Genomic DNA, 14,611 nt, shown 5'->3' with positions numbered 1-14,611 from the left:
TGCATCGAAATGCACCAAAGAAGACATGAAACAAATCCAGGATGATTTGAAGGCCCATCGACTTGACCTCCAGCAGGCAAGCACCATCGCCTTAGATCGAAAAGCGTGGAAGATAATCGTTGGTCAAGCAAGAGAACCTGCGGCACCTACAGCAGCGTACTGGTTGCGCGGCAGACCACCGCCGCTGGTCGCCCACTAAGGACAAGAAGAAGAAGAAGACAGGCAAAATGGCGAGCAGGAAGACTTTTAGAAGAGGTCTAAATGAAGCTCTAGCTGATGCATGTGGGCTGACATCGTGAACTAAATCCTTAAAATGTTAATGTATGTTGAGATAGTCTGTTCTGCATGCTCGTAGAGGCTGTAACAGCATAAAAACAGTTCAAGCCACCCATAAGTCTCCACATCCCACAGAAAAGAACCCAGCCAAGTACAATTCTTCTTAATAAAAATGATAAATGGCAGAGAATTGCTTTTAAGGTCATAGAGATTTGGCAGTTTCTCCTGGTAAGATGGCAGGAGACAAATTAGACATAGTTTTCCCCTTTCTCTAGGTGCCTCCAAGGAATTGAGGACAAAATAAACTGCACACTAGTTAGAGGACAGGCAAATTAATCAAAATGCTAAGATAAAAGTCACTTAAACCCTTGTATGTACAGGATGACCTTTGGAAAAATGTTTTATTTCTGAGTGAGTGACAATTCTTATTTAAATGGCATGTAATAGTTACTCAAATACCAAGACGTTCTTGTTAACATCGCCTCAGGGGTTCCACCTTACTAAAAGAATCAGCCTTTCTCTTCTTCTCTGCAAACCACTGCCCACCTGTGTTCATTACATAATTAATCCCTCCGACTCCCACGCGACAGCCACCTCGATGCGTTCTCCGGGGTCATGAGCAAACATGCTATCCACCTCTGAGCAACTCTTTATGCACTGTGACAACAGTAGCTACAAGCTAAAGCCACTGAGGTGCTGTGGCCTCTTTGCAGATAAGCTCTAATGCAGTCAGATGTAAAATTCAGTGCAGGAAATGGGGCCACTAAAGAAGCAGATACAATCATCAACCATACGTGTTTTGAGCTACAGGACTACATCTTCTTTTTATAGTGCTGATATTTCCCAGCTCTTTCAAATACTCTCAGGCTGAGCAAGGCTCTCGCTCCCCCCCCCTTCCACATTGTGTTTTTTTTCTTGCATAACACAGTTGGAGGGGGCGAAGCCCAAACACATGACTTTGGGGACAGAGCACTAGTGCGTGGCAATGGTATATGAAACTCTGTCACCTCAAATTAATGCGAGATGCAACGAGGAGAAGGAGGTGGAGAAGAGGATGGCAGGAAGCCATCACTGTCAACCCTCTCGCTCCCCCTACAGGACAAAAGGAGGAAGAGCAGTCTGCAGCAGTGAGGAAAATTGGTGGGAAGGGATTGATCATCCAGATCAGCGCATAAGTCTGGACGTTAAAAAAAGTTCATTACTTTTTCTCAAAGAAAATCCTGCTTTTGAGAAGGCGGAGTCACCAAATGTTTGATATTATTTGCTGAAAATCTGACTACAAAGATTAGCCATTATCAGAAATTTTTGATTAAGTTAGGAATTAATCATCATTATTCTAATTCATTTACAAAGTTAAACAATTACTAAGACAGCTGCTTCTAGTTTTCTTCACTTCCTTCCTTCTGCAGTATCTACAGCGCTGATTCAACTGTACTGTAGTTTTTGTAGTGCATCCATTTGTACCAATTTTCTTCTTCTTCTTCTTCTAATCCTAACATATGATCCCAGACAGAGTAACACTAAGTGACATTTGCCGCTGCTTCGGGCTGCGTGCTCGCTTGTTTTCTAAGTAACGCTGCTCCATTTTTCTTGCTTGGAATTCACTGGGAAGAATTTTTTACCAATCACACACAAAAGCTGAGGGGAGGAAGCTTAAAGTCACATTTGGTTGTGATTACTGGATGACATTTTGTCGGAGGGGGAAAGCAAATTAAGGGGCTTGTAATTAAAGGCAAGATATTTATTTTTAACTTTCCACACATCTTGTAGGTATTATCCTTGGCAATTAAAGTAAGCCAATGGCTGACATGTCAATGAGAGTTTAATCCCATTCTATCCCTATGAAGTGACTGCACACTCGATTAGTAGGAAACAGTTCAATGAACCCAACGCACCAGGAGTGAAAAGCCACACAGACGCACATTAACACAAATTTCCATAGTGACACATTTTAGGCACAACAGAGGAGTCTTGTTCCCCGAAGCGACACCTCAGCTCTCCGGGGAGACGTCCCTCCCGTGTCTTTCTGATGGCTGCCATTCATAAAACATTTTTTAAAAAAATGGAGCGGTAAGTGAATGGAGCTGCGAGGAGCACAGAGACAGGTGGCCTGTGGGAGAGCCAAAGACTCCTGCCAGTCGCCCTGGAGAGAGGGAGCGAGGAAGAGGAGCACAGAGGAAAGGACGGAGATAGAGTGGGCGGGTGGATGAGGAGGAAAGAGGGAGAAACTGTGAAGGAGAGCTGCAGCAAAAAAAGATGGAGAGAGGAGGAGAAAGAGGAAGTGCGGCCGCAAAGAATATGGAGACAGAAGGAAGGAGGCAGAGAAGCAGACAGATTAGGGAGAGTAGGAGGGGATGAAACAACAGGGAGATTAGATAAAGACGAGAGATAGCAGGAAGCAGGGGAGAGAAGAAAAAAAGGTAAGAGTGATGGATCAATGGAGGGAATTAATATGAGGACTGAGGCTGGAGGAGGCAGAGATACGAGACACAGCAGGAACTGCGCTGAGCTTAGATGCGAAGCATATAAGCAAACAGAAAATCAGAGAGGTGAAAGGTGTGTGTTTGAGATGGGTTGATAACAAAATATGCGGGAAGCAGAGAAAGGAGAGCAAGGTCCTCCTCTGATCCTCCATATCTCCGCTGTGGAAAAGTACAGTATGATTGCTTTTTTTTTTTTTTTGCTGAGCCACAGAAGCCGTCTAAAACGAATGGAAATAAATTGAAGGGCGAGTGTGTGTGTGTGTGTGTGTCTGTGTTTGTGCGTGAACGGGAGAGGAGGCGAGAGACACCCGCTCTGCGTGAGGTGAGTGACAGGCATGAATATTTAATGCCTCTCGCCGTCGCCGAGGTGACGGCCATCAGCACGTCAGCCCTGCCTTGGATTCGTTCGCAGCTGCTGCCTTATTGGCGCAATTAGGCAGGGACGAGCCACCGATTAATTGAACCGGGCTCTCCGTTCAGTCCTTCGGCGGTTGTGCGGGGTTATCAGTGGAATTGCTGCTGCATTCATCGAAGCGATGACCAGCAGAAATACCGCCGGCAGCCATGCACACACATGACAGTAAAGCTGGCACTTGTATGTTGACCATGCAAGGATTCATTACTTTATTGCCTTGCCAACAAAGCTGAGTTTACCTTAGAGTGAGAGGTTAAATCACAGGCCATGCAGTGGCACACATACTGCATAAATAGCAACAGGCAGTGAGGCAGACAAATTAAAAGTACGAAAATAAAACAGCTGTATTTTCATGTGTAAGAATTTAGGCCTTTAATGCAAACTTAAAAATATAATAGCATTTGCATAATACAATAATTGCCCCGCCAAGTTTGGGGAAGTGACCTATGGATTTTTCAGGCCACTGCCCCATTTATGGTGGCATTATAAGTAGTGTTATAAATCAGCAGTGTTAGCTTAAACCGTGTGCCTTTGTGTGTGTCTGTGTGCATGTGTGAGTTGGAAAACTTGCAGAACAGTACCATCTCCTGGCCTGAAGATGAGATTTTACTCTAACCAGCAGCAGATGCACTCTCTCTGTTTATCACACTAATGCACATTTTAAAAAGCCCAGTTAATCAGCGTTAACTAACTGAGGAACCAGAGAATAAACACAGTCGAGCTTTGTCTCGTACACAATTCAGTTTAGCCCTGTTTAAACAGCAAACATTTCATTTTCACTGTAGATCTCGGGAGTGGTGAAAAACAGAACAAATTGTTAAGTACCAGCTAAAAACAGAGAGGCATTTATTAAAGCATTTAAAGCTCTGCATATATCAAAGTTACGTTGTTACTGTGCAGTCGATGTAATAAACAACAGTGCAGACAACTGCTATTCAGGGAAAAGTCAACCCTGAGCTACTTTAAACAACCATCTGACAAATCTAGGATATTAAAATCCAATTAGAATATATTTTCTATTGTAAAACACAGAAACGACGTCTTCAGACCATCTGTGCTGCCTAAAAAGTGTCACACAGGCTGAACCTCATATTTACAATAGATTTTTTTCATGTCAGAGACAGGTAGAAGGGGATGCATTTGATTCAATGAAACTGCTTCTTTTAACAAATACTGTGAAAATACTAAAACCAACAATGGTGGTTGGTTTTGAGAGTAAAAGGTGGCTTATAAAACTCTGTGTAGGGTTATAATTTCACAAATTACTGATCAAAAATGCTGTAATGTGTGTGTTCACCTGTTCTCCTTGATATAATTCCTTAATCATCCTTAATTTCATCTGCATTTCATGGAAAATCATTTCTGCAGCACTGGTTTCATCATAATTTCCATGAAACATTTCATTTTGGCTGGTTGTTTATAGGCGGTTCAAGAAAATTTAAGAAATAAATAATTACTTAGATGACCAAAGAAGTGATGTATACTTTTTAATTTCAAAATAACTACCATCTCACTGGGTTTTTAATCTTCTGAGGTTTGTGGTTGCCGTGTAACTGTGTCTAACGACAACCAGAAACAGACGGCTTCCCCCAGAAACAACAGCTGCCCTTGAAAATGAACCCCAACAGCGAGCCTGAGGCGACACTGATCCAGTCCAGGGAAACTCGAGTATGTGGGACAGTCTGGACACAGTCCTCTCTGTCTGACCTTCCTTAAAGTAGATATTATTAAAAAGTATCGTCCTTTAAATAACACAAAAACATATGACAGGTCATTGTGAGAATACCCATCAAGATAGTGTTTGATAGAATCTGAATCTAGGTCTACTAATCTATCCAGTCTATGTCTTTGGTTATGATTGCTTTTAGACAAATGGCTCGAAGTCAGTTATGCTTTGCTACAATAGATTACATATTATATATACACCTGCTTTAAATTCAAGCCAGGCATTCTGCAAAACCATTTTCTAATGGGACTGCAACAGTACCGGACATTCGGTAAGTTTTGTAATCACTATTTTCATATCTTTTAGTGTTTCAGACATCATTTTTCATAATACTTTTTAAGTAAAAACATTTCAAAGGACTTGAAATATCCTATTTGACATTCAGGTCCTTCCCTTAGAATTTAGTTGAAGCACCTTTTGCAGCACTGACACTTTAAAGTCTTCTTGGAAATGATCCTACAAGCTTGGCACACCTTTCTTTTGGAAGACTTCCCCATTTTTCTTGGCAGAATCACGTAAGCTCCATCAGGTTGAATTGGGAGCGTAAGTGCACAGCCGTTTTCAGGTTTCTCCAAAGATGCTGTTTGAGGTGCAGTTGTGGTCTCCGGTTTGGCCACTCAACGACTTTCAAATAGGTTTCTCAAAACCACTTCTGTGTTTTCTTGGTGATACGCTTCATCTTCTGGAAAAGTTAACCTTTGGCCAAAAATGAGATCCTAAACATTGTGAAACAGATTTTCACTCAGGGTTGCTCTCTAGGTTTCTATATCTTTCCCTTTAACATAACTCCCAGTCTCTGTAACAGTATAGGGAAATATCCCTATGTTTGACTGTAGAGTTTCCTCCACATCCACTTTGGGAACACATACTATATTTTCATTTTTTTTTTCAGCCCCAATGGTTTTGTTTCTAGTGGCTTGAGAGTCATTCAGTTGGCTTTTGGCAAACCTGCACTTCCATTGGTTTTTATCACTTCCAACAGGCCAGCTCACAGTAAAGGCCCACAGGACAGAGTGCAGCACCAGTGGCTGCACTATGGCAAAGTTCTCCGGTCTCCACCAGGGTGTACTGCATCATCTATACCTGTTCATTCACAGTTGTTCTTTGTTTCCATTATTGAATTTGACTGTACACTGAGACTTAGACTGTCGTTGACTCAAAGCTTTTTCCGTTTGAGAATTATAGAGGGTTTCAGTGTTGTAGAAATGTATTTGTATCACTCCACAGATCTGTAAACATTCTAGTCTCATAGGTCCAACAATTAGGCTACGTTCACACTGCAGGCGAAAGCGCATCAAATCCGATTTTTTTGACCCTATGCGACCCATATCCGATCATGGTATGACAGTGTGAACGACACAAACCCGATATTTTCAAATCCGATCTGGGTCACTTTCGTATGTGGTACTGAATCCGATACATATCTGATGTTTTAGAAAGCTGCTGTTTGAACGGTCAAGTCGCATTAAATCCGTCTTTTACATCACTGACACAAGACAGACGCCAATTATCAGCGCCGGAGAAGACATCGCGAACGCTTCCTGGCCATCCAGTGAAACTGCTGGGAAGACAACGTTGGAGAAACGTGAACATTTTATTTGTACTGTATAATCTGCAGATTCTGACAGAAATCTGCAACTATCCTTTGAAGCACCGCTCCTCTAAAACAGCAATAAGGATCATTATTAGGTTATTTACATTATTATGTAAATAACAGAATAACTTAAAGCAAAAATTGGGAAACACAAAGTCCGAAGTCTTTATATTAAGGACTATCAGTCAAACAATACTGTTTGCTCTGGGTCTAAACTAAGCGCGCTGTGTGACGTCTTCTTTTGCGCATGCGGCCACTTTGAGCGTTCACACTAGAGCGCGTTTGCTGTCGCATTTTATTTGTAGTGTGAACAAGCAGACAAAAAAAATCGGATTTGATCAAAAAATCGGAATTGAGCATTAAGACCTGCAGTGTGAACGTAGCCTTATTCTGACATACAGCATCGTACCTCAGTTACAAACGTTTGTCCCTTACCCAATTACATCTCCTGAATTAGGTAAGCACATTTGGACCATAATTTGTAGAAGCATCCCAAGGATCTTATTGAAGTTTTAAACTTTATTAACACTTCTATATGGATTTCTAACATGCTAGGAGCCCCTGTGCACTAATGACAGCCTGAAAAAAAACAGGTTCGGACACCCTGGGTTTCATAAGCAAACCCAAGACAGTGGGTCTAACCTGTTGGTTCTGATTATGTTAAGTTCATTTAATAATCATGTAGAAGGCTCATATCACGTTTTCAGTTGTGCTACTCTCCTCTGATCTGTCTGATCTGTTGTGATTGTAAGTGCAATTAAAGTTTCTCAGCAAGTGTTACTCAATCTAAATGCTCTGTTGGTGACACCATTTTTGTTTGCTTGTTGTTGTGTTTTTTTTGGTTGTTGTTCAATGTGCTCATGTCACTGGGCTTATTTTTGATCAGTTCTGTGGAATATTTTTCTCACTTGACCCATAAGAACAGAAACCTGTACTGTAGCGAGAGGGCTGTATTTTACACTACCAGAGACTGAGTGGTGATGTGGGAAGAGGTACAGCATTCCCTCCATGACAACTAAATTTTTCATTTTGATGAGTGGAATTTAAATCTTGCCAGAAGGATCTAAGTCTGAAACAACAAAATATGTCATGTATGTTTACACGATGTCATGAGATATGTGTCACGTTTGGTGTATTATCTTATTTCGTTTCACTTGTCTATGTAATAAAAGTTGTTTGAGCACTATTTGTACCGGGTGACGATTGACAATGTGATCAACGAGTGTGACTTCAATCAAAAAACGGAAATATCCGTCTTTTAGAGTGGTATCTGGTGAAAAATACTTGATAGGGATTGAGTAGCATCCTAATTTTTCTTCTGGTTTCCCACCTGTGCCAAACAGGTCCGTGAGAATAAGTGTATCTTTGGGGTGTGGAGTACAATACCTCTTCCTGGTCCAACATGTAGAGCTGATTTCCGGTGCTCACGCGAAGACGGGGGTTCCAACGGTCCTGAGGTGGACGATCGTGTGATGGGCGGTCGTAGATGGGGCGTTCGTGCGAGGGACGGCTGTAGGATGGGCGATCGAAGGAAGGACGATCAAAGGATGGGCGGTCGAAGGACGGGCGGTCAAAGGACGGGCGGTCAAAGGGCGGGCGGTCGAAGGAAGGGTGGTCAAAGGTCGGGCGATCGAAGGAAGGGCGGTCGTGGGAAGGACGGCTGTAGGAGGGACGGTTGTAGGTAGGACGTTCGTGAGCGGGACGGTCGTAGGAGGGAGCGTGGAAGGAGTGGGCGTGGGAGCGATGATGGTGATAATGATAGGAGGGGGGGACGGCACACCTTGCATCTAAAAAAGGAGAGAAGGAGGGCAGAGGGGGTGGTAGAGAGGAGGGAAAAGAGGGTCAGTTAGGATCACTGGAAGGAGGGCTGTGGTGCTGTGTCTGCACGTCTACCTTCATAAAATCAATGTCAGATGTCGTAAACGTATTTTGATCTGCTATAAAGATGGCAACAGACACAAGTTCTAGGCAACGAGAGAAGAAAGAACATTTGATTTGACATTTCTTTTCAAAAGCACAAAAAGAGGAAATCAACAAAATAATACAAACATTTAACCAACCTAAAGAATACATCACGTGTGCTTCCAAATGCGCTTATTACACACCACTTATACACCACGCTCCCACACCATTAGAATTACTGACAGGTAACGTGCATAAAACAGTTCTAACCTCATTATTGCCGTGAACCGTCCAGCTGGGAAAACTCAAGTCCTGGCATTTGTGTGTATGTTATTTCAACCTCCCACACAACAGTTTTTGCAACAGCATCCCCCACCGGCAGTGCCCTCTCAGCAGGACAATGCACCCCACCACTCTACGAAAACTGTTCAGGAACAACAACAACAGCCCAAGCCATTGACCCGGCTTCCAAACTGCTTAGATGCCAATGTGATCCCGAATCCACCCGAAGCACCAGGGAGGCCCCACACTGCAAGCCACTGGACCAAAAGGCTCAAGTGCCAACTTCGTGCTGGCAGACACCACAGGACACGCCTAGAGGCCCTGGAGTCATGTCCAGACAGTTCAGAGTTGTTTTAGCAACACAAAGGGGATCAACACAATATTTGGCAGCTGGTTTAATGTTGTTGCTTTCCAGTCAAGCTACGGTTATGAAGCGGTTAAAATGGCTTATTCAGTTTAACCTAACATTACCCAACACGAAAATCACAACTTGCCATTTTTAGTTGTTTTTTTTTTTTAACTATTGTGACTATTGTGACAGACAACCAGTCGCACTCATATTCACTCGCACATTCACACCTAGTGACAATTTGGATTAGCCAATTAACCTATCCCCACAAGCTGCATGTCTTTGGACGGTGGGAGGAAGCCGGAGTACCCGGAGAGAACCAACACAAACACGGGGAGAACGTGCAAACTCCACACAGAAAGACCCCGGCCTGATGGTGGAATTGAACTCAGGACCTTCTTGCTGTGCGGCAACAGTGCTAACCACCGTGCCACCGTGCTTAACTACTGTGACTTTTTTCTATGCAGATAACAATGAGCTAGATCACAGCACATTATATATATTATTATTCAGTTTTTTGCCTCTGGAAAATTGCCATGCTAGTTGTTCCTTGGCAATTCCACACTTGACGAACCAAAAAAGTTTAAATCTCAAAATGCCACACTACGGCTTTGCAAACAAATTTGTCAAAACCTCTGTTTTTTTAAATATTTTCATAAGGGCACACGCACACGGACCTAAAAACTAGCAGGGGATTGTAAAAATAACTGAAAACTCACATAATGGTTAGTGCAGTTGTTGAGATACCTCATACTAGCTCACTTTTTCCCTGTAATAACATATTCCAGAGAAGAAAAAAAGTCAATTTTTTAAAACACTAATCCCATTCACACATATGCAGCAAAACAAAAACAAGAGTCTCTTCTTATGTCTAAAACTTTACTGAAACAAATGCTAAGACGACCAAAGACGTATTTGGAAACACTCCAGAGTGAAATGTGAAATAAAGGTATAAGGTACAGCTTCCATCAGACAAATTCTTCCCCATTTTATTTTTAGAAAGAATGCACCACACACTGAACCTCTATCTCCGTTACTTTTACAGCTTAAAATGATAATTGTCTAATTGAACAAGTCCTAGATCCAGCTCACCACCATAATCTAATCATCTGTTCTTTGGCCTGCAGCTATCCTGTCCACCAAAATTAGCAGAAAACTGTTCTAAGGTTCCTCAGATATCCCGCTGACAGACAGCCGGCGAACCAATGTATAATCTCCTCGACAGGGGAACAAATTATCTTCAGTGCTTTCCCTGATTCCAGGGATCATTTAAGAAAATATGGAAAAAGAATGAAAGTGATATCTTAGGGCCCGGCGCTTGAGATAATTAAAGAAATTGATCACAGAGTACTGGAGACATTAATATGGATACTTTCAAGGTAGCTGTGTGACTTTGTCTTAAGTGAAAAATGTGTGGCTAAGCTCTGTGGGTAAATGAGGCAGTTTGTCTTTTCTTTCTTCTCTGTGGTCTCGGGTTTCTGGCCTTATTACACAATCTTAGCCTGTATTTAAAGTCATAAATTACATTCAGCATTTTTAAGAAGATTTTGTATATGAGGATATTACTGTATAAGGAAAAGCAGAATGAGAACAGAATAATAATGCCTGGGCTTTGAGAAGTGATGTGTACATCACTTTTCTTTGGCTACAACTCTTCAATGCACCCATCTCTGTGACCATCATTCCTCCGCATCTCAGTGACCTGCCGTGGATCAGCTGTTCTAATACCGACCTCATATTTCCTCTGCCTGCTCTTAAAACTCCTTATTTAGTGCGTCGCTTTAAGGTTTCAACATTTTTTTTTATTTTTATTCAGTGAGGCAGCATCTCTCACATGCTTCAGATTACGCCACTGAGCATTTCATGGTTTAAAAGCAAACGTCTCGGGGCAGTTCTCTCACTTTATCCTGCTTCATGCGGGAATTCAAAGACTCGCTCTTCTTTTAGAAATCGTCTGGTCAAACACACACAATACATTGTCTTCAAAGAGAAAACAAAACAAATTGCCAACAGGCTGGATTTTTTTGTACTTGTTTAATGTTTTTCTAAATAAAAAAATAGCACCGTCTCCCTGTAAGGCTAATGACCATTCCACAAGGAGCAAGATTACATATCATGGTTCAGAACAGGCAGTGTTGGGAAGGTTACTTTTAAAATGTATTCCATTACAGATTACAGAATACATGCCCCAAAATGTATTCTGTAACGTATTCCGTTACGTTATTCAATGAGAGTAACGTATTCTGAATACTTTGGATTACTTAATATATTATCATGCTGTTTACAACTACATGAATGTACTATTGCTGTGATTTATTACTGTTACTGAAGGTCCGCGGCTCCGAACCGTAGTAAAGGGACCTCTGGCTAATACGGTGGGTTCTGTGTCGGGCTCGTAGCCAAAAACTAGCTTTACTTTGTTGTCTGGGTCAACTTTGCTAGCCAGAGACAGAGAGAGGCGTTGAAAGGCTGCTCCAACAGAACTTATTGTTTTTGGAGGAAAACACGAACACGGTATACAGTCGAGTCTTAATAGCTTACTTACAACTGGGCTCGTCAGGCTCTCTTCTTGGCTGCAGTGGTTATTATTATATTTACATGCTTCCAGCTCCCGTTTTTGCTCGATGACAGCTCGTACTTTTCCTTTTTCTCCCTCCCTCGCTCACAGACACATAACGTGTATGGCAGTCCATTCTCCCTGCAGCACGGACTACACTGCCTATGATGCTACATTCTTTAGGGCTATACCGGTAGCAGTCTGCCTATTAGCTTAGCACAACAACAACAAAAAGGCCTCTCTCACCCAGGAAACGCGCAGAGAGAGAGAGCGTCACCCTGTAACCATGGCAACCGTAACGCTGCCACCTGGAACTACAGAATGTAGCTGTCAAACAAAACCCAAACAGTCCTGACCCGCCACAATATGAAACAGGGAAGTACCACCGTGTAATCCATTTATTATGGGGCGCCGTTTGTAAAGTGAAACATGCTGAAATTAACGGCAACATTTTTCCACATTTAGCTCAAAACAAGTCCTTTTTTACAACATTTAGTAAAATATTTGTAACTTTTCATATTTAAAACAGAATTTTAAATGTTAAATCTAAATGTTAAATGTTAAATCTAAATATTATATTTAAATCTAAATGTTAAATCTAAATATTATATTTAAATCTAAATCTAAATGTTAAATCTAAATGTTAAATGTTAAATCTATATATTATATTTAAATCTAAATCTAAATGTTAAATCTAAATGCTAAATGTTAAATCTAAATGTTTAGGCTAACATGCAAATTTATTGCATGGATCAGCGGAAATACCAAAATAAAAGCTTTCCGAAAACCTCCAGTGCAAAAGTGTGCCGGTAGTGGTCAGACACGTTCTCACTCCCTAAGCGTAATAATTTTAATTTTAATTTAATAAACATTTTATGCTTTCGGGTACCCAACACGTTCCTAAATGACGGTATCGGAAAAAGGAGAGCACGTGAGAACCGTTTGGACTCAATCTACACATGTTCGTTCATTTTAATAATAATAATAATGGATTGGATTTCTATAGCGCTTTTCAAGGCACCCAAAGCGCTTTACAATGCCACTATTCATTCACTCTCACATTCACACACTGGTGGAGGCAAGCTACGGTTGTAGCCACAGCTGCCCTGGGGCAGACTGACAGAAGCGAGGCTGCCATATCGCGCCATCGGCCCCTCTGGCCAACACCAGTAGGCGGTAGGGTAAAGTGTCTTGCCCAAGGACACAACGACCAGGACAGAGAGCCCGGGGATCGAACCGGCGACCTTCCGGTTACAGATACGCTTCCCAACCCCCTGAGCCACAGTCGCCCCCTATTTTCTAAAATTCGCTTTGGAAAACACTATTTTACGTCATTTAACTGCTAGTAAAGGTTAGGAATAAGGTTATGGTTAGGGATAAGGTTAGGTTTAGGGCTGGAACACATGGCTGGAACGTCTATTATGGCGGGACCGTCATTCCACTGGAATTCAGCCATAACCCGGCGCTGACCATGAGAAAGCACGTCCGGCGATTTAGCTGAAAACATCGGAAGATCCGTTTTGTCGGCTATCCAAAGGTTCAGCAGTAGTGCACTCTTAGCAGCTGCAGTCTCCACTTCACAATCGCTGCAGCACACATCCAGCAAAATCGCTGGACATGCTTGTAGGCAAGAAGTGAAGCAGCACATGGCGGGGAGAAGTGAGGGGAAAGCAGACAATTTTGCACCGGAGGTTTTCGTGAAGCTTTTATTTTGGTATTTCCGTTGATCCGTACAATAAATTTCCATGTTAGCCTAAATATTTAGTTTTCTGTAACATTTAGATTTAACATTTAGATTTAACTTTTAACATTTAGATTTAACATTTAGATTTAAATATAATATTTAGATTTAATATTTAACATTTGATGAAAAGTTACAAATATTTTACTAAATGTTGTAAAAAATTACTTGAAAAAACATGTTTTTGTAAGGTTTTGAGCTAAATGTGGAAAAATGTTGCCTTAATTTCAGCATGTTTCACTTTACAAACGGCGCCCCATAATTTATTTCAACAAAGTAACTGTATTCTAAATACCACCTTTTTAAACGGTAACTGCAACGGAATACAGTTACTCATATTTTGTATTTTAAATACGTAACGGCGGTACATGTATTCCGTTACTCCCCAACACCGAGAACAGGGGATTTTTTTTAAGTCGATTTATTCTGAAACCAATTGATGGCTTGTTTTTTAAGTTGAAAGAATACACAGATTTTTGAACAAAATCCACAGGTAAACGATTTCTCAGAAAGATTCCTGCAGTTTGTGAGTCAGCCAGAATAACATTTCCCCAGCGGTTCACACTAGGGCTGGGTATCGTCACTGATTTCTAGAATCGATTCAATTCCGATTCACAAGGTCCAGAATCGATTCGATCCACGATTCGATTTAATTCGATTCGATTCGATTCACTTCGATTTGAATATGGGAAATTTTGACAGTCAGAAATATTATAATTCAGATTAGTACATTTACATATTTTTGTATCTATAAAAAGGAAGCTGACACACACAAGACTTTATCAAAGGTGTGAGCGTCACAGCAGATGCCTTTGTGTCAAAGTAGCTGAAGATAAAACACAGAAACACATGAAGGTGATTTTTCCTGGCCTGGGATTTTATAAAAATATTCTGCAGTACATCAAAAATGAAAGAAAACCATTAATCAACATATGAACATTACCTCTGAAGTTACAGCGGTTTTATTAGAGACACGGCTTAGCGTTTTGCATTTTGCATAATTTTAAAAAGTTTAAATTTGTTCAGCATTGAACGGCAGAAATTAGGTTTTCTTTTTGGAAGTATATAAAACGGAAAGAAAAAAAAAGTCGGCCGATAGCGCTGTAAACAAAGGTAGACTTGTGCATAACAAGCAAGCGAATAATGCAGAAAACAGTACAGAGAGAGAGAGAGAGAGAGAGAGAGAGAGAGAGAGAGAGAGAGAGAGAGAGAGAGAGAGAGAGCTGTGCCTCATGGTAGAAGCAAAACAGTAAAAGTAAGAGTGAATACATGACGATGTTTATGTG

The 14,611-nt window shown here is 41.4% G+C and overlaps 2 protein-coding genes across 13 annotated transcripts in view; both read right to left on the bottom strand.

The window, feature by feature from the left end:
- syngap1b (synaptic Ras GTPase activating protein 1b) overlaps nt 1-14,611 on the bottom strand; it is a 215,110-nt gene that overhangs the window by 147,495 nt on the left and 53,004 nt on the right. For 11 of the 12 annotated variants that reach the window (XM_085178260.1, XM_085178259.1, XM_085178265.1 and 8 more), the window contains exon 2: nt 7,881-8,281. The exons of the other annotated variant lie outside the window; for it this stretch is intronic. In XM_085178260.1, coding sequence (XP_085034386.1) covers nt 7,881-8,281 — 401 coding nt within the window. The remainder of the gene's footprint in view (nt 1-7,880; nt 8,282-14,611) is intronic. 12 annotated transcript variants of the gene reach the window in all.
- The window catches only part of phf1 (PHD finger protein 1), a 95,427-nt gene continuing 89,124 nt past the window's right edge, over nt 8,309-14,611 (bottom strand). The window contains exon 16 of the transcript XR_014876960.1: nt 8,309-9,465. The gene's annotated coding sequence lies outside the window, so the exon portion shown is untranslated. The remainder of the gene's footprint in view (nt 9,466-14,611) is intronic.

The sequence above is a fragment of the Neolamprologus multifasciatus genome, chromosome 11 (assembly GCF_963576455.1).
Source record: "Neolamprologus multifasciatus chromosome 11, fNeoMul1.2, whole genome shotgun sequence".
Classification (NCBI taxonomy): Eukaryota; Metazoa; Chordata; class Actinopteri; order Cichliformes; family Cichlidae; genus Neolamprologus; species Neolamprologus multifasciatus.
Note: the sequence above shows the minus strand (reverse complement) of the source record. Positions and strands in the feature narration are given on the sequence as shown.